The sequence below is a fragment of the Condylura cristata genome, unplaced genomic scaffold, assembly GCF_000260355.1.
Source record: "Condylura cristata isolate star-nosed mole 26May11 unplaced genomic scaffold, ConCri1.0 scaffold00006, whole genome shotgun sequence".
Lineage (NCBI taxonomy): Eukaryota > Metazoa > Chordata > Mammalia > Eulipotyphla > Talpidae > Condylura > Condylura cristata.
Window position 1 is genome coordinate 14,300,414 of NW_004567107.1, and position 23,706 is coordinate 14,324,119.

General features: G+C 44.1%; 1 protein-coding gene across 1 annotated transcript; it reads left to right on the forward strand.

The window, feature by feature from the left end:
* The first annotated feature begins 750 nt into the window (after positions 1 to 750).
* Positions 751 to 23,163, forward strand: TNFSF15 (tumor necrosis factor (ligand) superfamily, member 15). Its single transcript, XM_004677401.2, has 4 exons — positions 751 to 1,093; positions 13,278 to 13,320; positions 14,160 to 14,204; positions 18,191 to 23,163. The coding sequence occupies exons 1-4, from the start codon at positions 866 to 868 to the stop codon at positions 18,640 to 18,642; spliced, it is 768 nt and encodes a 255-aa protein (XP_004677458.1). The 5' UTR covers positions 751 to 865; the 3' UTR covers positions 18,643 to 23,163.
* The last annotated feature ends 543 nt before the right edge of the window (positions 23,164 to 23,706 follow it).

A 23,706-nucleotide genomic window follows, 5' to 3' on the forward strand; every position in this document is an offset into this window, starting at 1 on the left:
CAGCCAGGCACAGCCGAGCCTTTCGACTGCTGCTGCTGACTGCTGTGCTGCTGCCTCAGCAGAACGCACGTGACCACCTCCACTGCCACCAGGAGTTGGATCCTGGTCTACAACTTAGCATTGTGTCACCAACCCTAGACTCTCTTTAGAAGGACAACGCCATCTTGCACAAGCAGCTTTTGGATTATACTTCTGGACACTGTGGCACAGTCTTTGGCCATTTGGAATCTTAGAAACTTTTGTCTTTCCCTAATTGCCTTCATGCAAAAACCCAGCCATTGCTGCTCTTGCTCTGAGACTGAGTTGTGCCTTGCAGTTATAAGCACTTGGGTGAGGACCCACAAACCATGACACGTTTCCCCAAGATTTTGCATGCTTTCAATTTTCATTTCCCAATCTACAAACCACACACACACCTCCCCATCCCTCACTTTCACTTCCAAAAGCAGCATACTGCCCATACTGGCACACCTGGCGGCCTGGAAGGAACCTGCAAGGAGCAGGTACACGTCAGGTATGCGTTACTGTGCCTGCCCCCTGACTTGAGGGACTCTCTCCTCCTCCAGGGGCTTTCCTAACTTCCTTCTGTAAACGAAGGAAGCAGCACATGAGCACACTGTACATAAATATGCTTGGGAAAGCTTTCTTCTTCTTCTTTTTTTTTTTTTTCTTAAACCAAACTCGGTTTCTGTTGTGGGCGGTGCATTCCCTATTGGGGTGGAGCGCAGCATGTTGTGGAGGGAGCAAGGAGCGACTAGGGGGAGGAGTAGGCAATGACTGATTCACCCACTATGAGCGCTGGGCTTCTATTTAATGGGGGGTCTCTCTGCCCAGCACCAGAGCCATCCCCAGGACCAGCAGGAGTATGGCAGAGAATGTGGGGCTGAGCTCTGGGGAAACAGCCAGCATGGAAATGTTGCCTGAGGACGGCAGCCACAGGCGCAGGCCCAAGCCCAGAGTCTGGCCCACAGCCAGGACCAGCGTGTGCTGCGCTCTCACCTGCTGCCTGGTGTTGCTCCCCATCCTGGCAGGACTCACCGCCTACCTGCTTGTTGGCCAGCTCCAGGCCCCAGGAGAGGCCTGTGTGTCCCAGGTAAGCACAACTCCATGCTGACCCTGGGACCAGCAGACCCCTGTGGGCACCTGCACCCCACTGCTGCTCCAGACTGAGCTCTGTGCCCCGTCACATGGCACTTACTGCAGCATGCAGAGGAAATACAGCATGTAAGGGATGGACCAGCCCACTGCGGTCTTTATTCTCAGTAAATCCAGGGAATATTAATTGTCCTTTTGTATGTTTATATGGGACCATAATCAAGCCACATTTTTTAGATAATTATAATTGTGTAATACTAGTAGTTTGGAAACATTAATTTTTTTTTATAAAACCCTGATGATAGCAGCCATTGGTGGGTTTTTTTTTTTTTTTAGGATTTATTTATTTATACATAGAGGACTGGGATACAGGCCAGAGGTACATGGGGTGGGGGGGGGGCACGGGAGAGGATCACCTGAGAAAGAGTGGGGCGCAGAACAGGAAGACTGACTGAAATACACTGCTGAGGGGAGCAGTGGGTGGGTCAGGAGAGGTCTGCTGCGCCATGTGGGTCAGCTCCCTGGTGGGGGATCAAACTCATGTTGCAGTGGCTGCAATAGCTTCATAGGACTGTGCTTTAAGCCCCTGCACCACCAGGGAGGGCTGGGTTTTATTTTCTTTCAAAAAATCTTGTTATATTACATAATACATGGTCACTGGGAAAAATTTTGCAAAACACAGCTAAGGGGAAAAAAAGACAGTCTTATAGAGGTGGCACTGTGAACATTTATTTCAGGGTATGTATATTTTTAATAAGATGAAATTATGTTTTGAGTCTTCTATTAAATCCTGATTTTATATCTTATATTAGTTAGTATATGGATGTGCTATAATGTATTGCATGAACTTTTCTGGTATCTAGAAATACTCTTTATCAAAGCCCAAGAATCTCTTGTCTGATTTCTAGGTCTTACTTGGGGTAAGGGGATGAGGAGCTTAAGGAAGTCTAGGGAGAAAAAGCACGGAGATACGAATGACAAGGGGAAAATACACAATTCTAGACTAAAAACATCAAAAATATATCTTAACGCCTAAAGAATGTGTCATTCGAATAATGCTCTTTAAAAAAAAAAGTGCCTGCACAATCTGTGATGACTCATTTAACTTTGGTCCAAAGTATTAAATTACCAAGGAGCAAGCAGGCACTTTACTGGTTTAACGGGAAACCTGGCTTCTAGGCGAAGCTGGCCACTTAGTGCAGACAAGTGTGTACTGCACACCAGCCCAGCAGGCTCAACAGCCAGCCGTGATTAGGCAGCGGCATCTGTAGACACATGTTCTCATTCAGGAAAAGGAACAACTGCAGCCAGCTGGAAATGCTCGTGTTAGAGAAGTGGACAGGGCAGGCAGTGGACAGGGCAGGCTGTGACCTCGGGCCCCCGCAGGGCTTTTTCTGCCACAGGCGAACTCACAGCCTCCGGTCATACTCGGGATGCTGTCCCTCTCCACCCAGAGGAGAGGGCTGTTTGGAAAGAGACCTGGAGTGGCTTCAGGTCTCTGTGTTCTGCAGGGAAACACTCCCCAGCCAAAAACAGAGCTTGAAACACTCTACATCAGCAGAAGCCAGAGAAAGCCTTTGCATATCTAGACAATCACCAAGTATAATAGCCTGGCCCAGAGGAGCCACTGACGCCATCAGGAGTCTGATACCAGCTGTCCATAGACAGGAAAGCCTGTGAGGAAAAGTGCGGAGTGTTGTAGGCACGCAAGAGCAGACCAGGCTACATTCTGTTAGAGCTAAATCTGTCTCCCCAGAGAGGACACATGTGCAGGCATTTGGAGCTATGGTCTGATCAGGATGTGACTCTTGGTGTGTCAGAAGATAAAGAAAAGCCTGGGGCATGAGGAGCAATTAGGATCCTGAAAGGAAACAGCTGGTCTGTCAGGGAAGCAAGGTTAAAAAAGTTTAAAGTTGCGAAGGTCATCAGAAAAGATGGGAACCCTAAGGTCTAAAAGCATCTTAGAGTCAGCACCAGAGAAAAGCCAGTCCCTGCTCCTTGTCTGAAGGGGCAGATGGAGGGAAGGGTTTAAAGACACTCAAGGGGAAGCCCTGAGGAGCTGAGGACTGAGTAGAGGAAGGGTCTGAGCCAGAACAGCAGGAAGGGGGAGGGAAAACTGAGCCACTCTGTTTCGCCCCTCCCTCGGTCCTTTCAGGGCTGAGGAGGGCTGACAATGGACCTGGTGGGGCTAGTGTAGAAAAACCAACTCAAAGGAGACAGAAAATGGGACTTAAGGAGGGAAGCCAGGCACCGAGCAGAGGTTCATGCAGCAGTGAAAGGTGAAAGCTCTTAGACAACCCGAGACTGAATCTCAGGTCGGCCACTTCTGCCAATGTGGAAAATGGGGACGTAGCTTCACTTCAACTTTCTACCCCAAAAAGACGGTCAGGATGAGTACTTTGAGAGCACTCACAGGTGCAGGAGCAGTCTGCCTGAGCACACAGGAGGGCCACGGCCACTGTGGAATGGCCCCACGCTGTGCCAGGCACCAGGCTCTACCAAGAAAACCTGATCGTGGTTTCGGGAAGCTCCAAGTCTGATGACAAGATGTTAAAGAATTAGGCTATTTCAGCAAAGGTGCCATGCAATTGTGGAAGTCCTTCTAGCCAAACCTGGAGCTAGGAATGGTTCAGACAGGCCTCCCAGAGGTGGGAAGGGAGCTATCAGGGCCAGAAGGCTGTACCCAAATTCAGGGCCACAACTGGTAATGGGCAGACAGAAGCCCGTCAGATAATCACAGGCTGTTGGTGATAAAATAGCTAAGATACTGACCATCCTCCAGCCGAAGGCTGGAAATGGGGCCTCTGGCTCCCTGATCCCAGCTCTTGCTGGCAGTGTCCAGGGAACACTCTAGTGACCCAAGAAAGTCACCAACAGCATCATGAAAGCAAGCAGGTACAGCCCATCAGTCTCTCTACCACCAGAGTCTCACTGCCAGCCTCCCAGGGAGAAGCCTCAAGGCAAATCCCATTTCATGCTCAGAATCACCCATCCAAGACTCCTAGGCCAGAGGCCAGTAAGCGCAGATTAGAGAGGTGCAGAGCATGCTCCTGTTGGTGAAATGTAACCCAGAAACCCTTTCCCCAAGGAAGTAGAGGAAGAACAGTTTATTCAAATACACGTTAAGTCAGGGTGTGATGTGCAATCTGCCAAGAGACGGCAAAGGCGCAAAGGGATCTTACCCTTTCAGCACCCAGCAGGTGCAACCCTTTACATGCATGCTCTCCAAATAAGCAGGAACTAGTCCCCAGGCTAGAGGCACCTGTCACATATAGTGCATTCCAACCTCACCTGGTAACTGGTGTCACCTCAACACCCACAATCAAGTTTTGTGATCATGGAAAGCATTTTCCATCTGTCCTTTTTTGTGGGTAAGTGAAGGCAGGAACAGGAATATCATGTGAAACCAGATATTCTGTAAGAGCAGTGAGCCTGACACTCCACAAAGAGCCAGTGTGATTCTTTGAAAACCTGTACCAACCTCCCTCCTCACTCCTGCCCCCATTGCACCCTCTGTTCCCTGGGGTGCCACAGGCGCTCTTGCTTCTGGTATTTACCTAGCTGTGCAGCCTGCCAGATCTGCTCTAAGAGACTTCCTGTATCCACCTGATAATAACCACAAGTTATTATCACTAAGTTGGCATCACTAAGAATCTTTTCTCATCTAACACAGAGGAGTTGGGACTTAAAAGAGGTTCAAACCTCAAAGAGACTAGTAGCGAACAAAGTTCAGAACCTCCCTGAGATTCAGTTTTCCCACAGCACCTATCCAACTGAAGTGCCGTGAGGCATCCAAGGCATCTTTATGAAGCCCGAGTGAGCATCTAGCAAACTAATTGGGTATGTGTCCCTTCTCTCCCCTAAGTAGATGAGGAAAGCTCCTCACAGAGTTACAGAAATTAAGAGAAATGTCCCTAGCCAAGGAACGTGTAACTTTGACCTTCAGGTGAAATTACACCCAGTGCCTGTTCTTACAAATAAAGTTTTATTGGCATACAACAGCATCCATTCACTGACACTATGGCTGCTGTCACGCTTCAATGTAACCGAGTAGCTGTGCCAAAGACTACATGGTTTACAAAGTGGTTGTGGTTAACAAATCTGGCCCTTCACAGGAAAAATTTGTCAGACTTTGGTCTAGTCCAGCCTCCTCACTTAATAGGTGAGGAAACAGCGATTCAGAAATGGGAAGGACACCACAGAGCATGACGGGGCAGAGCCCAAAGTGGATTCTATTTCCACAGTTGCTGACCCTCCTCTTCTCAGAAATAGGGACCAACCCTATTTCTGCTGGGTCCCCCAGTCAGACAAAACCAACAGCAACTGGCAATGTTACTGTTGCTCATTAAGAAACAACAAAAATAGTTTTTAAAACTATAAAAATTAAACTGTATTCCTTACTCCTTTTCCAGGGGGATTTTAAGGATGACAGAGTTAGTACAAGGAAAGTTCCAGAGCAGAAATCACAATTAGATTTGAAATTTCAGGCTAACTGTCTTTAAGTGGAGGGTCAACAAGAATAGCATCAGTGAAATACACCATGGAGCTTCTGTGCAGCAACACTGCGATTACCTTTTTTTTTTTTTTCTTTTTAAGAGAGAGAGGGGTTTCTAAATATATAAGGATGGGGTATTTCTCTAAGCTGCATGACTAGGGGGAAAAAGCCAACTGCATGACAGCACATAAAAATAGTGTATGTTCATGTTTATGAATGTGTCTATAAATGCACAGACTATCTCAGGAAGACTTAAAAGACACTAGTAACTATATGCAGCACTAATTAACTGTATGGAACCAGGTGACCATTTTAAAGTTACCCATTGTACAAAATTTAAGTTATTTGTACAAGTACAAAACTAGCAAAATGTTTTAGGATCTTTAGATTACTGCAGTATGTTGGGTAGAAATTTATCCGAAAAAATATGGGTCAAAATTCAATTTCAGTCTTAATTCTGGGCCAGACACATCTTAGTCGTGTTACCTAATGTCCCCAAGCCTCAGCTTCTTATGCATTAGATGGGATATTTAGAAATAAAGTGTTTGAAGTATCTGGCAGCTGATGGGGCTTAGTAAATGGTAGCGATTATTGCTGGGAACCTCCCTGCTCATGGAAATTACATCATAGAAGAAACTTCCCCATGTGCTTTGAAACCTGCCATCAGCAAGGCCAGAGAGCAGGTTTTGGTTCTGGAGGATTTTTCGTGGTGTCTATAGGAGCAATCTCTGTTCCTCCTTCTCTATCCCAGTCTTGCTCCACCCCCTACCCAACCCATTCTCCAACCCATTCTGTACTCAGTTGCACTTTAGTGTGGTTGTTCTTAGTGGATGTTCTGAGTGGTTTCCACTGCCCTCAGCTGTGTCCAAAGCCCCCCGGCCCACAGGTGTCCTGGAGGACCAGCCTCCATCTTCCCTAGGCTCCGTTCCTGCAGAATCTACTCCAGGCTTCCAGACGGCACTGGCTCTGCCCAATGCTAGACACAGAAGGGACCCTCAGCCCCCATGCAGTAAAACGCCAGGGATGTCACAGGAAGCATTTGTCTCCCAGGGTCATGCCACTGCCCCATCTCCATCCCACCCTCTCTGGTCCTACTTCCAGAATCATCTGCAGACATTAATCCTGTTGCTTCCAAACACATTTCCACCCTTTCCAGGAAAGATCTACAAAATACCTGGGCCTTTATTCTCCACTCCCTTCCCCCAGCCTAACCTTATCCCCGAGTCCCCATGGGTTCCATCTAGAGCAACAAGACCTCACTGTGATGCCAGCTCAGGCTTCAGACTTGAGGGAAAGCCACAGCTCCACCACATCACAGCTGTGACCTAGAACAACACGTTGTCTGAAGTTCTGTCATATTTCAAGTTTTGAGAAGTCGATGAAATCATGCCTATAAAGTTCTTTTACATATAAAGAGTACTGTCTGAAACATAAACATGCATACGTGTTTGCCATTATTACTGGATACATAACCTGTTAATCCAATTATCTTTGAAATCATGTAACGAGTAAAGTTCTGTGAGTTTCACTTCAAAGATGATGAAACTGAGACTTAGAAAAGTTAAGCCACGAGCCCAAAGTTTAGAGTATGATATCTGGATTCAGCTCCAACATTTATGCTCCTTCTTATCACGAGGCTAGTTGCCTCCAACTACACCCCACAGGTTACTCACCTCCTGGGCTACCCAGAGTTTACACATAGTGAGTGAGTCCCCCAGCATCTGAGCACTGGCTGTACCTGGCCCAGAGAAGCATTCACCACACACTTACTTACTGGCTGGAGACGGGAAGGAAAGAATGTACAAGACACCTGATCTCCCCCTGTAAAATGGGGAGATTATCATACTTTCTTCACAGTGCTGTGCTGAGAATTCTGCAAAGAAAACTACCACTGCCATAAAACAGATGCTCAACAGACATTCTTGCCCCACTCATTCCACCTTGGGTAAGCTCTTCAATATCACGCCAGTTGTTTTCTCTGTTGGAATGAGGACGATAATGATAAGCCACTTTCGGTGCTGTCTAGAAGAAATGAATAGCTGAGCTAAATGTGGTTTGTAAATTGTAAAACTCTTGAGCACTTAGTGGCCCCTGCTGTAGTCACCGTGTTGAGAAGCCCAACTCACTGCAAAGGACAGGCTGTGGGCAAAGGGTGGCAAACCCAGACACTGGGGAGGTGAACTGCAGAAGTGCCAAGTATCAGAAGGCCGAGAACTGTGTATGAATCCCAAAAACCTGCTGCAGTTTGCAACGGCTGACTCCAGGCCCTATTCATTCATTCATTCATTCATTCATTCATTCATTCACTGGCCTGCTAAGACCTCCCACGCCCCAAATGCTGACAGACCACACACGACCAGCTGCAACTGCACAACATCTTTGTAGCTCATCCTCCAGCCTGGTGTCCTTCGCAAGCTTAGGTTTTAAGATTGGGGTCCTGCAACCCATTTGGAGTCTAAAAAGGCAGAAAACGAGGAGCAAAGTGTGGAAGGCAGAAGCCGGTCCTGTTGAGAGGGAGAGGAAGCTGTCCAGAGCTCCCGAAGGGTCCACACCCACCACTGATTGTTTAAAGAAGCATGGTGGCTTCTGGTTACCACTAAAGTGACCAAAGGGAAGATACCCAACAGCAACCACTGTTTTGTTTTTAATGAAGACACTGAGTCTGATCAAGTTCAGCTGATGTGTCAAAGTCAGGCCACTAGGAAATTCCAGAAGTTGGTTCTCCACCTGTGCTGGGCTTCAGAGACCACTGTCCAGGCACTGCTCCAAATGTGCCATGTAAAGCTCTGTCTGAAACGCTGTGGAGGATGACGAATGAAATGGCCCCACGGTAAAATACTTCCAGGTCTGGATTTATCCTTGTGCAACTCCAAACAGGAAGAGTAAGGCTAAGGCAAGGGGCGAATGTCTGTATTTCTCTTAGAAGTGCTTGGAGGAGGTCATGGCTCACATAACACTTGTGCTTTTCCAATTGCAGCATTTATGATAGCAAGAAATGAGTATCTCTTCCTGTTTGGGAATAGGCTAGACAGTGACTAGGGAAAGGGGAGAAAGGCTAAATGGGTCATTAGTTTAAAATACACTCTTGAGTATTTTTCTGGAGAAGGGCCAACAAGAGAATCTCAAAACCCATCTTGGTTCTGGCTTGATTGTACACTGTGAACTCAGCTAGTGTTTACGAGGCTCCTGACTAGTGCCAGGATCTGTACTGACCTAAAGATTCAGATGCCAGCCCCTGCATTTACTGCTTGACCTTGACTTACAATGGCCATGGAAAGCCAGTGCTGACCACTCCTGTTAAGAGCAGTGAGGAGAGATATGAGGATCGTACACAAATGCCCAATCTGAGACCTGGCCTCCATGAGCCCTCAGCTAGATACTCTGCTCGTGCCCACCATCCTTCTCTCTTCCCTGCTTCGAGTGATTCCAAAAATGCCTAAGCGATCATGGTGAGTTTGAGACAGGGTTCACTAACTAACCAACATACCCCCAACTAAGCCACCTCCTCCCCCACAGTAACAAGGGAGTAAAAAATCTAATGTGAGTGAGAATTTCTTGACCTACAGAAACTAAGAGAGGGGGAGGCAGGCTTCCACGAGCATATGCCCATGGTCTAGAGACCTGCCTCTTCAGTCTCTGACTCCTGACTGTGCCTGCAACTTTCCACAAACATTTCTAGAGCCATGACTAAGCTCCAAGCATAGTCTGATGAAAACCTTGAGAGGCTCCAACACGAAGCATAGGCCTACCCACCTCTGTGTAAATTAAATCTTTTTGACTTAAACAAAACTCAAAACTGCATGCATTCTAAAATAAACAGATCTCTCTTCCAATTTCTTTGAATTGCAAAACTTGGGCAAAAGTCTGCATTTTGACCTTTACTCAGCCTTTGCTTTCTTTTCTGCCCTTCTTGCTGGTGCCTGAGAATTGGAGTATTTTGCTAACTGTATTATTCAACAGAAGTGTGAGGCACAGTCTGAGCATAAGAAAATATAACAGTGAGACAAACCAGGTCCTTGCTACTTGGTGTCTAGCTCAATTTCTACAGCTCGGTTTCTACTTGAGAGAAAAAAGCCTCAAGTACAAAAATATCACCCCCAAGAGTGGTATGCTCAGAGGGAAATAAAATGAGACCCAGATTCTCTGCGAATGTTTTGAGATGGTATTAAAAGGGGGAAAACTCAGGACCTCCCTAGTGGCACAATAGGTTAAAGCACACTGTAAAGCTATTGCAACTGCTTTGGCGCAAGTTCGATCCCAGCCAGGGATCTGCCTGTTCTGCTCCCCACTCTCTCCTCTCACAGCCCCTGCACCTCTGGCCTATACCCCAGTTCTGTATGCATGGATAAATGTATTTTTTTTAAGTCGGGGGGGGGACTCATATTCTTCTAGAGGAGTGTTATGAGACCTCCATCACTTTCAGATTTTAAAGTTAATGTTGCAGTGATCAATATCCCTCAGGAATTGCTATTTCCTTGGTGGCCTCAGAATAATCCAGAAGCCATGGAGAGGCTGGAGGGCAATATGACAACATATTGACCTGGTACTGGCAGCAACTGTTTTGAGAGTAGGCAGTATGCCAGTTCAGATGTATAAATCTTACCCTAAATATTTCTTTCTTTTAAAAAAAAAAAAATTTGCTTATGCATACAAGAGCTGAGGTATAGGCCAGAGATGCAGGGGAGGGTGACAGGATTCACCAGAGACAAAGTGGGGAACAGAACAGACAGATTAAGTACACTGCTGAGGGAAGCAGTGGGCGAGACAGGAGAGGTCTGCTGCACCGTGTGGGTCACCTCCCTGGCCGGGGATCAAACTCGTGCCCCAGCGGCTAATCATAGCTTGACAGCATTGAGACTTAACTCCTGAGCCACCAGAGAGACCCATGTTTTATCCTTTCAAAACTCTGTATTCATGCCTGTTTCCTATTGCAATAGTCTTTCTCCCATGATAGAAAACCAAAGAGAAGCAACAATGGGATGATGCCTTTAGATGTTGTTTTTGAAGACAGAATCCCAGCTGATGTCTTGGAATATTGTGGCTGTGAACACCTGCCAGCCAACTAGCACTATCAGTCTCCAGATGTTCAGTGGCATTCTGGGCCACTAAAATCTATCCATTTAGGAAAATAAAAGGCATGCCCAAATGGCAGAACCCCCTGCAAAGCCACGGCAACATGATCACACAAGTGCAATATGACAACGGAACTCTGAGCCAAAGGATTGCTCCAAACTCTCGGCTGTGTGTCTGCTGAGCCAAAATTAAGCAGGAATTGCCAAAGGAATTCTCAGCAGGAACTACATGAAGCAAAAGGCCAACAAGGATAGTCGAGAGGCTGCAGCCAAAATCCCCCCAATTCTCTTTGAGAAGCCCACCTCCAGGTTTCTGCCAAGGGATCTGTGTTTTTAGCATGTCTGTCAATAGCAAGGCAGGAAGCAACTTACAAAATAAGCTCATTTTGGGCAGCTTCTCCATGCCCAAAGCTCATGAGAATTACAGATACCAGACAAGTAGTCATGTTGACAGGGCTTCGGTTTTCAGCTCTGTGCTAAACTACCTAATGTATCCACTTAGAAATCTTGGCAGAGTGTTGGCTGCTCGCACGCTCTGTTGGGCTTCCCTATTCTTATATACACTCGGAATGATGCTTGCCTTTTGTCACCTAATTCTTACAGGACGTGTAAGGCTCTGTTCAGAAGCCATTTCCCTGAATGCTTCCTGGCCCCTACTTCTGGACCAGGCCCCTATTTTCTGAAGTCTGCACTTCCTCCTCTGTGTGAGGAATCATGACCCTTATCCTTCTAGAAGCTGTGGGGTGTTATGATTTAGGGCTCAGGGGCCTGGTGTCAATTGGTGTGACCCCTCCACTTTCCAGGTATAGGAAAATGGGTAAGTTACTCAACAGCCCAGTTTCCCCTGAGGACATAAATAGCATCTGCCTGAGAGGGTCACTGATGGAGGTAGTACATGGGTTGGGTTTAGTGTCACTACTTATTCCAAAAGCAGCAGCTACAATACCGCATTCTCCACATCCCTTGAGTTATTCACTGTCATTGCCTCATATGGCTGGCACATAGAGAAACTGAAGAGGAATAGTTTGGAATGACAAGTTGGTACTTTGAATGCCAAGGAAAATATTTTGCCCTGTGTCTTGAAGGCCATGAAGAGTCATTGAGAGTTTTGAGAATTGTGCCTCAACTATGCAGTGCTTGAAAAAAGGCCATTAAGAGGTGGCTAGGTAGGAGAGTAAAGGAAAAGCCAAGTGAAAGGAGACCATTAGCAGGCAGGAGCCTAGCATGCAGACACAGTGGGAAAAGCTACAAGATGGATATGACAGGTTGGGTTTGTGAAACAGGGAAGAAAATTTCAGGGCTGGAAACTGGGAGGAAGCAGTAGGTGACATTAACAGAATCAGGAAGCAAGGGAAAAGAAAGTTGGAGAGACAATGAAGTCAATCACTGAAAAGCAAGCTCTGGCAGCAATCAGGCAGCATGGCCTGAGAGTAAACAGCGCCTGCAATCTGGGCCCCAACAAGGTCACTGTGGCACAGAACTGCCCACAGACCCATACAAGCCCACATAACACACCTCCATACAGAGAGCGAGGGTTGCATAACAAATTCTCTCCTGGAATGGAGCGGCCTTCTCCCATATTCACACAGAGACACAAGTCATTACTCACAACCACTCATGTACAGTCACACACACTCAGACACCAGGATTCAAGATAGCAACCTGAACAAGTGTCACAGTGACATGAGAATACTGGTCATGGGGAGTGTGTAATGGTAAGAATCAAAGAATCAAGTAAGAAAATTCTGAGTGGAGTCCAAATCTTATCCAAAAAGGTGTTCTGGAAATGTCAAGTGTGAGATGGTGATTTCATCCCTCAGTTTGGATGAGGGATGTTTGTGTTGCCCTTGAGCTTTCTATTCAGACAGATGAGCAGTGGTTCCTTCCTTCTCCATGCAGTCTTTGCACGGATCCATGCACGGCATGACTGGCTCCTCGCCTCGAGCCTGGAGCTTCCCAGTGCTGGGTGTGTTATTCCTCCCCTATCAAAAACAGAACACCAAAACTCAGAAAAAGTGTCTTGATCAAATCATGAATGACAGACTAGGAGTAAAACTCAAGTCCGCCTGCATCCAAAAGCAGCTACTCTCCTACTTCGAGGTGGCCCCTCAACTTGCTCACAAAGGAGCCCAGAAGTGTGAAAAAGTCCTCATGGGCGGTCCAGCTACAAGAACCTTTTGTTGAGCCTGATAAGAAAAAAATGTAGCCATTATTGCTTTTCCTGTATCATTTCTTAGAATAGTTCCAATGTTTAAACTGTGGTGGAAAAAGAAAAATAAAACAAAATGCCAGTATTTGTTCAAATAATAGAAGCAATGACAAGCTGTCAAAGTGCCATAAAGTAGAGCAGGAAAAGCCTCAGGAAAGAAGTTTGAACTTTGAAGTTGAGATTCAAAGACAAGCAGAGAGAGATAAAATCTACTGGGGGTGTTGGAGGAAGAAAGAGGAGATCGGGGTGCAAGATTCCCATCAACCCAAGTTTCCTCATTCCTATTTCCTTCATCTCAGCGTACCCAGGCTAGGCAGCAACACCCTCTTAGTCATATCAGTGCTATGTGGGTGCTGGGGTCCAAAGGGCAACAGGTGGTCTGAACAGTGTCTTTCTTTCCCAATAGATTCCAAGAGAACAAGAACTTGGACCTTCGCCACAAAAAGCTTGTAAGTGTATTTACATTGATGGCTTCCTTTTCTCGTGGACTTAGCTAGAAGTCCTGGTATGCAGGAAATGCAAACCCAGAGCAATGAATCTTCTTCCCAGCCAGTGAGAAAGCAAAATGGAGCTGCAGCCAAGCACCCAGTTTACCGAGTTGACATTCTACAGCAATTTACTCACTTGTAAAAGTGGTTATAATAGTGTCTGCCTCCAACAGTCAGTGTTGAATTAAATTAGTTAGTGCTATAGAAGTATTAGAATAAAGGTTAGCACATCACAAGTACGCACGTATTGCTGTTGTCAGAACACACTTGACTAACAGATCATCTCTAAGGTCCAAAAGGGTATTCTGGTATCTTCTGGAGAGCTGGTAAGAAATCAGAGGCCAAAAGCAGAAAAGAGATCTTTACAGAGTGACTTCCATTCTGTCCTCAGTTCTACCATGCAGATACCTCAGTGACTATGAGGAAGGGCAAAGGCAAATTAGCTCCCACAGAAGCAGCAGCAGGGAAGGACTAGGCTAGGTGGGCTTTACCAAGCACTGCCTATGTGCAACAAGACATTCTGAGCAATCTCTCCATGCTAGGAATTGGTATTTCCTCCACAGGGATAGGGAAACAGAGTCTCAGAGGCTAGATAATTTGCCCAAAGTTTTGAAGCAAAATTCACCTGTGGTTAAGATTCTTTCTCCTTGGGCTCATCTGTCCCTGTAAAATAATCAGTCAAAACCACCACACAGAGTAGAACTGTCTGAAGCTGTTTCTCTCAAGTTCCAAGCACCAAGCAACTCGGCTTTCACTACGGTCATCCTCTGACTCAAAGTGTTTTTCTCCTTCCCTTACAGATGTACCTCCTACAGTTAGAGAAAAGCCAAGGGCACACCTGACAGGTAATTTCCCCCAGCATGTTTTCAAAGAAACTATGGGTCACAGGCCTCTGATTTCTTTCAAAGTGTTTGCCAAAACTCATTCAAGTAGCTTCAAACTAGAAAGTACACTCCTTGGTAACAGGCTTCTCCTTGAGGCCTAGGGTTTTCAGATGTCTTCCTCCCTAGACTGCTCCAAAAGCTATTGCCTCTTGGGCATTTTCTTTCAGATCTATCCACTCCCTTCTTTTCTCTTTTGTTTCCTTCATTCACATACTTAGTCATTCCGAAATGGCTTTCTGCCAGACAGAGATAAATACTATGTGTTTTCACTCATATGTGATATACAGACAAAACGAACACTGTCGACTAAATAAAACAAAAATAAACTTTTGGACTATGAAACTAACTAGTGTTTACCAGCAAGGATGGGAGAAGAGGAATGGACAGATCAGGACTAAGGGGACAATTATAAGTTAGACAAAGGATACAACTGGAATTTAAGTGGTCATCTTTGATGTAGTAGTATATACAAAAGTTGATTTTCCATGATACATACCTACAACTTACATGCTAAAATGAGAATTTATTTCAGAGAAAAACATTGACTTTCCTCAGACTCAAATAATCATGACTCTGATAAAAAAATAAAATAAAATATCCCCTTAGTTTTCAATTTACTGAGACTCTCTGTGGCCTATGCAAGATGAAGTATTGGACATTCACATTCAGGTAGGAATTTCCAAACAATCTTCACTGATGTGAAGAGATTGATAGGAGATTCTTATGTCACTAGCTGGTCAGTTTTCCAAGTCTAGCACCAAAATCTCCACATCCCACATTTAGAATACCTAAGACTCCAGAGAAAAGAGTAAAACAGTAGGTGTGAAAACACCAGTGAAGCACTAGAATAGAAAGCAAGCATACTCTCCTGAACAATAAGAAAATTTCCATCACTCGGGGATAATTTTGTCACCAGAAACATCTGTCTTGACAATAGACAAGGAGGGACTCTTTGTGGTTAGTCCTGAATGAAGACTGAGACCAGAGAGATAAAGTCTCCATCACTTAGCACTTGTCTGTAAGAATGGGAAGGACTAAATAATCTAAGCAACAAAATCCTAGAAATTGAGTGTGGAGCTATCACCCATCATCCCATGAAATAAGATGGGTAGAAACGTAATACAAGTTCTACTGAGTTCCAGCCAGCAGGAGGCATTTTACATTCTATGAGCTCATGTAATTTGCATATTAGCCCAAAGAGACAAGGAAATGACGGTTCTAAAAACTATATTCACTTGTCCCAAGACACGTAACAAGGAAGAGCTGAGACTCAAGTTTGGCTCTCAGCACTGTACTGGCTCCATGACATCAACTTCCTACCCAAACTCCTACTTGCTGCAGTGTTGACACAACTAATTACAGAGCAATTTAACAGATCTTCCTTTGCCTCCAGTCTAAATGGTTTTTGCTTTTGCATCATCTGAGAGGAATTCTTTTTTTAATCTACTACATCAATCACAAACAAGAAGCAGAGATATAAGGGACAACTAATAAAAATTTTCACAGACTTGGCAAGTACCGACAGAATTCTCTAGAAACTATTTAGTACAGGGTCGGAAGAATTACACACATTCTAAACATATTAAAAAAACAAAACAAAACAAAAAAACATAGTCCAGTCAGTAATGGGAAAGATGCTTTAGAAAATTCCAGAAAAACAGGTTTCTGGTTGACCACCAGGGTGAAATTGCTAAATACACCTTTAAACATAAGCTATCCCAAAGCATGGCTGTCAGTACATATTAGTACTTGTTTGAATTTCAGAAGCAGTCATAGAAAATGAAAAATGTTTTTGTTTTTCTGGAAAAGTATTACTTCTACCACAGATTATCTTATTTGAAATTGTGGTTTGAATCAATGTTTTGATTTTATCCACTTATTTCTGCTACAGACATAATTCATAACAATGTCCACTCATATATTCTTCGTAACATACACTTGTAAACAACAAAAACAAAGGCTTATTTTTGTAATCTGTCAAAATTAAAGATGCTAACCTAATACCTATGTATTAAGTACTGACTGTATATGGTCATTGTGATTAAAAAATAAAGGTCCGTGTCTCTTCCCTTCACTTGGCCCTCAGAGCAGACTATGAGGAAGCTTTATCTCCAGATCACAGGAAACTGAGACTCGACAGGAGAAGGAACTTATGTGGTCAATTAATGACTTACCATGTTACAGAGTCAGGAATGCAGGGATGCAAATGAACCTAACTAGCCCAGAGCTTTGGAGCACAGGGTTGGAAAGAGTAACCGCAACATCTAACTCTCTCTGAAATGTCCTCTTTGTAGAAGAGTTGGTTTTTGCTTTGCTCTGAAACAACAAGGCTAACAAAAACAAATGGAACAGAGCTATGCCTTACAACTAGGGACCTTACACATCTTCTGTGATGATTTTTATGGGCATTATCATCTCCTTTTTCTTTTTGTTATCCTATATGAAAAGCTACATCAGGGCTTCCCTGGTTGACCTCAATTTACATCTCAGCACTATCACCATTAAGGCCTGAGTTCATTTCCCAGCCAGGGAACTGACCCACATGGTGCAGTAGACTTCTCCCATCTGGCCCACTGCTCCCCTGAGCAGTGTATTTCAGTGACTTTGCTGTTCTGCTCCTCACTTTGTCTCTGGTGAATCCTCTCACCACACCTCCCTCCCCGCCCCCGCCCCCCCACACACACACCCCCTTCATCTATATCCCAGTTCTTAAAAACTTAAAAAATAGGCCCTCCCTGGTGGTGCAGCGGGTTAAAGCACAGCACTGAGAAGCTAAAGACGCTTCTGTATGAGTTCGATTCCCGCCTGCCCGGGAGGAGACCACATGGTGTGGCAGACCTCTCCTGACCCGTCCACTACTCCCCTCAGCAGTGTACTTCGTCGATCTGCCTGTTCTGTTCCCCACTCTGTCTCTGGTGAAGCCTTTCACTGCCCCTGAGCCTCTGGCCTCTACCCCAGTTCTGTATGCACAAATAAATAAATCTTTAAAAAAAAAACTTAAAAAATAAACAATCATGGCTCATACAGGAGAAACTTTGTGCAGTGGAGCAATGGGGGACGGGAGGAACTATTGCAGCACTGAGAAAGGCCTGACTGTAACGTCCACAAGTGTCTCAAGAGTTAGGCTAAAAGGGTTTTCACTGATTTTGTTGTTTTTTTTTTCTATACTTACTTTTTAATCATTATTGTGGTGACAGTGGCTTCCAGGACTACATATGATTAAGGGGAGAAGGTTCTCACCTTCTCAGGTGGGAATCACCATGCCACCCCCCAGCAGAGCATGCCCACCGGAAAGGGTTTTTTCTTTTACAGAAGGAGTAAGCAAAGCCTGTGGTGGAGAGAAAGGCTGGGAAGATGGGATCAGAAAATGCTGTACCCTGATTCTAGCCTATTCTCAGGAAAGACTATGATCATAGGCAGGGGGCTGGCTAAAGCTCAAGCATCTGGAAGGAAAGAAGCTTGACTAGAGGCTGGTTTTATTCTGAAGGATCAGTGGGGATAAAACAGTTAAGCAAATCAGTTATGAAGCAAAGAACGAGAAGATGGAGGGGAGCTTCTCTGTTATAAACAAGGAGGACATCCACCAGTCTTATCTAAGTCATTTGGGAAAGAGTGGCTCTTGCCAGGAAACCATTTTCAGAAATATACAAGAGGAGACTTCTTAACCTTTACTGTTTTCTGGATCACAGGATGCAGATAAAAGTCAAAATTGTCAAATAAAAATTGTCAGTCTCAGAGAGGCAAAGTAATTCTCCCCAGGTCACCTGCTTGAGATTCTACTCTCCGAGCATAGGTACATATCCACTCACACACCCTCCGTCCAATTATCCTCCACAAGGCATCTGTTAGTCACTGGTTTTGTTCAGTCGCAGTACTCTTCAAAAATGTATTAGCAAAGTTCACAGGTTCCAACACAAGCCAATTAAATCTCTCTCTTGTCTTTGCAGTTTTGAAACCAACTCCCACCCAATCCATGAAAAATCAGTTTCAAGTTCTTCACTGGGAACATGAACTTGGCTTGGCCTTCACCAAGAACAGAATGAACTACACCAATCGATTCCTGGTGATCCCAGAGCCAGGAGACTACTTTGTTTACTCACAGGTCACATTCCGAGGAACCACATCCAACTGTAAGATCGGCCAAAAGAATCAACTGAACAAGCCAGACTCCATCATCGTCATCATCACCAAGTTAACAGACAGCTACACGGAGCCCACCCAGCTTTTGATGGGGACCAAGTCAATGTGTGAAATAGGCAGCAGCTGGTTCCAACCCATCTACCTGGGAGCCATGTTTTCCTTGCAAGAAGGGGACAAGCTGACAGTGAATGTCAGTGACATCTCTCTCGTGGATTACACAAAAGAAGATAAAACCTTCTTTGGAGCCTTCTTGCTATAGGGGCAAAAGAGGACTTTTTTGTGTGAAGCTCCACTGTGTCCAAGTTCTAATTTTCTACATTCATGTGCAATTATTTGTTCCTTATGAAATTTAGGGCCCCAAAGTTCACATTTTATATGGCTTATTAATAAGCCTACAGAAGAGAGCATTCTTTATTGCCTTACCTTTAAAAAAAAAAAGGAAGAATGGTATCTTTTATAAACATTCTCAAAAAAGAAACTGATTTTCTTGCCATGCTTTGGCAAATAAGAAAAACTACATTTATTTTTTATATACACCACAAGTTCCATATGTGCATCAAATATACAAAAGAAAAATTACATTTACTGGCACAGTATTCATGAGCACCTATCATGTCCCGGGTACTACCTTAACCCAGAAGATACAATGAGGAACAAAATGGACTTTACCCAAAGTTTCTATGAAAACCACTGATATCTCCCAGACAATTATCACTGAATGCAGCCCAAGGTATGACTGCAAGTCCTAAAACATATTATCATCTAATGTTGCTGAAGATTTCTAGAGCTCTCCAGATTATGTGATATACCCAGCTGATTTGCTCACTAGAGAAACTTGAAGACAGAATTCTAATTAACCAGACCAACTAAATAACAAACTTGTTTGATGCCAGGAGATGAGGGACTTACTCCTAGGGGTGGGGGAGGGGAGTAAGTCAATGACTAAGTAGGAGCAGTTAATAGATATGCTTAGAGACTTGACTCACAACTTTATGCGCAGAGTGTTAAGTGGATATTTTTCTTTTAAAATAGTCAAAGATGGATACTCTTATTAGCCTAGCTAGCCAAGATGCCTTCCCTAAAGGTGAGGATGACATTGAGAAGGTCCCTTCTAAGTATCAGTGGGTTTATATCCTCTAACAGGATGGTTCTCCTGCACTAGTATGTCAAGGGAGTGAGGGAGGGAAGGGAGGATGGGGGGAGCTTTGCTTTCTAAGTGTCTATTGATTTGTTTGTAAAGCTGAAAGCCATTTACTTACTTGTTTCTCAGGAGAGAATCAGTTCATGGGCTGATTTGTTGACTTTAAGTATTCTATGAGGTCTAAGAGGGTCTTTGTGTGATGTGGGAAGTGACAGCCAGCATGCTGACCTCTGCCATAAATGTTCACTACTGAAGGAATTCTCACAAATGGGTTGAAATAAACTTGAAGCTAAAATCACTTTTATACTTGGGAATATGACTTGGTGTAGAAGGAATTGATCAATATTTTTTGAGTTAGGATGAATATAAAATTTTCAGTTTTCTAGCAGGAAGGGTGGCGCAGGGCTCAGGAGTGTGCAGAGAAGGGTGTGTCACCTCCACCTGATTCAGAAGAGTCTTCTAAAAGGAAGTGAAGGATGAGCCCCAGTCAGCCAAGAAGGTAGGTGGCAACAGATGGCCTTGGGGATAAGACATCTCAGGGGAGGAATTACTCTTTTCAGTAAGCAGAAAGGAAAGGGTTCTCAGTAACTACAAAGCCAGCTTGATACAAGAATGTTCCCTCACCTGACTCTTAGAACCGTATCTATTGGTAGATCAGGAATGCTCTACTGTGGTTCCATCATCTGAACTAACAACACATTAAGAAGACAGTACACTCTGTATCTGCATGGGAACACCAAGCAACTTCAGGTGCAGGAGAAGAGTTGTACAGAAGCAGCCAGAGTGACCTATTCATCCACTTAAAAGAACCCTACATCAGAGCCTTCAAACCTGTTACTGTCCCAAAGGGAATTTGGTGAACTAAGACATTTATCCAAGAACTAGGAATGTCCTAATATCCTAAAAAGACCAGAAACTTTGGGAGAATCCCGACTGCATGTTTAGTTTGTTCCCGTCATAAGCTTGTTTACTGAAGAAAATATCGAAGCTCAAGCTGGCACTAGTGAACTTGCTAAATTGCCTATGGAATAACTTTTACTCTTCAGAAAGGCCCAGCCAATCATTCTAAGTAGGACTCCAATGAGAACTTCTGTTTCCTAGACATTATGTCCATGGCAAACACTAGTGTATTTGACTTGAAAATAAGATGGAAGAATACTTTTAAGAACATATGAGGGTCCTTTAGAAGGAGTAAATGGGATGTAGTCAAGAATTCAAAAAGGGGGGAAAGGGCATGTGTTGAAAAATAATTTGGGGAGGGGGGGTGCTTTACCAGTTTGTTCTCTCTCGAAAGGCTGAATTTAAACCAATTTCACATTTTTGAGTACCTACTTGCCCTGGAGACACAAAGATATTTTAGTCAAATATGTTCATTCCTAATGCTCAGCATCTCCCTTATCTGCAGATCCTTTCATTTATTTTGGTTATATTAGCTAATTAACTAAATTTTGGCACAAGTGTATTTTCTCACTAGGAAAATGGGTGCCACTGGGTAAGGATGGTCATTAACAAAATGATTTGTGTTTACTCTGAGTGGCTTTTTAAATAGCTACACAAGGGCAGTTTTCCATAAATAAAAGGGAAAAAAATAAAGACATCACTTTCTATGGCATAATCCATTACTTAAATCACATTTGGAGAGAGGTTATTATCTACAGGGCTCAAGTTTGGTCATCAACCTTGAAAATTTGGGGACTTTATGGAGTACCCATAAAAGTCTGCATGCCTCAGCAAATACAAGAACCATGATCAAAATTCATGGGATCTCTAGCATATTGACCTAGCGTGGGTTGACTCTGTTGGGTGGAACAGCTTGCTTAAACTATCATAACTGCTTGTTTGAATAAGGTACGGCAGGAAGGGAAAAGGTTCATTTTCATGCCCAGAAGGTATCTGGTTCAGTTCTGTAACAGGGAATGCCAGGGCCTTTGTTTCATTTCATTCTAACCTACGTCACCCCAGAGGAAATTCCATCTCTGTGCTTGTCAATAATCTCTACGGATTATCAAAATTTAAACAGTTACGCTGTGCATGAAACATGTCCACTACCAACATTCTCTTGCAAGGTATTTTCCCAAGTCCTTTCCCAATCATATCTCCACGATTGTGACATTGGGGATTAGTTCTTTAGGACAGGACTGTTTATAGTCTTCATCTTGCAAAATGCACGCTAAAGTCTCTTGTGTCCAGATTGCTTGCCCCACTAGGATCCAGACTCCTGGAAGTGTTTTGCCATTATTTTAAGTGTGTATCGCTATTCTGCTTATTAGCAACTATTGCATCATGTTGGCAGCTGGACTATTAACTCCTGAATTCTTTTACTCCTGTGGTGAGAAGAGTGTGCTGAGTCAGAGCAGTCACATCTGTGCCCTGCTCCCATCTGATAACTATATTTAAAGCTTCCCAAGAACTGAGAAACATTTGCTCCACTTGTCTACATTCCCATTTTAAGAATACCATACTCGTCCAAACACAAGTTACATGTTCAGGGCCACACAAGGAATTAATGGCAGGTCTATAAAGCTAAGATACTTTCTTCCTAAATTCATCCAATTGCCTTCTGCCCTTAACAAATGGTATCTCTTTCAATAACTGGTAGAGAAATTGGCAGAAGACTGAGGAGTATCATCAGCTACCTATACATGTAATGCAGAAAAGGAGACAACTTCCACATCTCCCTAGAAGAAAGAGCTTGAGCTAATGAATTGTGTTTACAAAATCACTTCTGAATTTCTCACCCAAAATAAGAGTATTTCCAGATAGTGATTACACAGTCCTTTGTAAATACTCAAGCAAAGAGTTTATCTCAAGGGTTTTATAGAAGTCATTCCTCCATTGAAATGGGAGGAGGGATTGAACTAGAAAATGTCTGCAGTCTTTTCCAACTCTATGACTATATGTTACCATTTTTTATTGACTTTCACACACTGTTTCCCGCAAGCCTTGTCCAGAGCACAGTGTTGTCCAGTTTACAAGTGGCCGTCATTTCCCACTTGTTCAGACAGTGTCTGAGATTTGGGCCAAGAGGAACAACTGTAAGATTAGGGGCTCTGCAGAGTTTATCTACTGAAGTTACATCATTTTGAGGAGGAAGAAACCAAGACTCCAAAAGATGACATAAATGGCTCAAAGCCAGACAAGTCAGTAGCAGTGTGAAGACTAGAATTCTGAGCTCCTGATGCCAAGTCCAGCAACCCTCCCATCCCGTCCATGGATGCTATTGCTTAGGCATCCCAGGGTAACCACCTACATACTGAGAGCCACGCCACATAGTGAAGCCAGCCCCAGGTGCAACCTTAGGAGGGGACTCGCGACACTGAACTAAAAAAACAGCAGCTAGTCTGAGTGAAATGATTTAATTCATAAATTAACTAAAATATGTAACTTTCCCCCTTTTGTTTCAGGGATGTGCAGAAGGAACAAATGTGTTTATGGTGTTGTAGTGATGGGAGTGCCCCCATGCTTTCATTGATTTTATGTTTTATGTTAAAACGTCCTAACCCCAAATTAACAGTGTGCTGCTATGTGCTGTTGGATACATACTTAGCGGGGATGCGCCCCAAGCCCAGAGAACTCCCACCTCTGGAAAGGAAATTTTATGGGTTAATGTACTCAATAGATGTAATTTAATAAACTGGCTGTGGAAAGTACAGAAGTTGAACAACTGGATCAATTCTTTAGTTAAATCAATTCTTTTTTTTTTTTTTTTCTCAATTAAGGTCTTAAGGTAATCACCCAGGGTTTGAAAACTGCATCTTCTTCCACCTGGTTTTGAATAAAAATGACAAGTGACTTTCATGGGCTGTAACAAATTTCATAACAAATTGATTGAACCACCACAGATGGTGTTCCCCTGGTCGGAGCAGGGAAAAGGAGCAAAGTTAATTACTAAATTCTTTTTATGAATTGGGAGGCTCTGTGGTTTTAAGTAGCTAAAACTCATATGCAACAACCCTGACAAAAAGAAAAGGCAAAGTTACAGAGAGCCACCTCAGTACGCCAGGGGCCAGAGCGGGGCACGGGCCTTCTGACTCGGCACTGCTGCCTCTCACAAAACAGCAACCAGTAGGGCTCAAAAGGGCCAACACCTCTGTGTTCCCCACTTGCCAGGGTGCCTCAGCCCATATTACATCCCTACCACATTAAACTGTCATTTCTGTGGGTCAAAAATAGTTACATAAT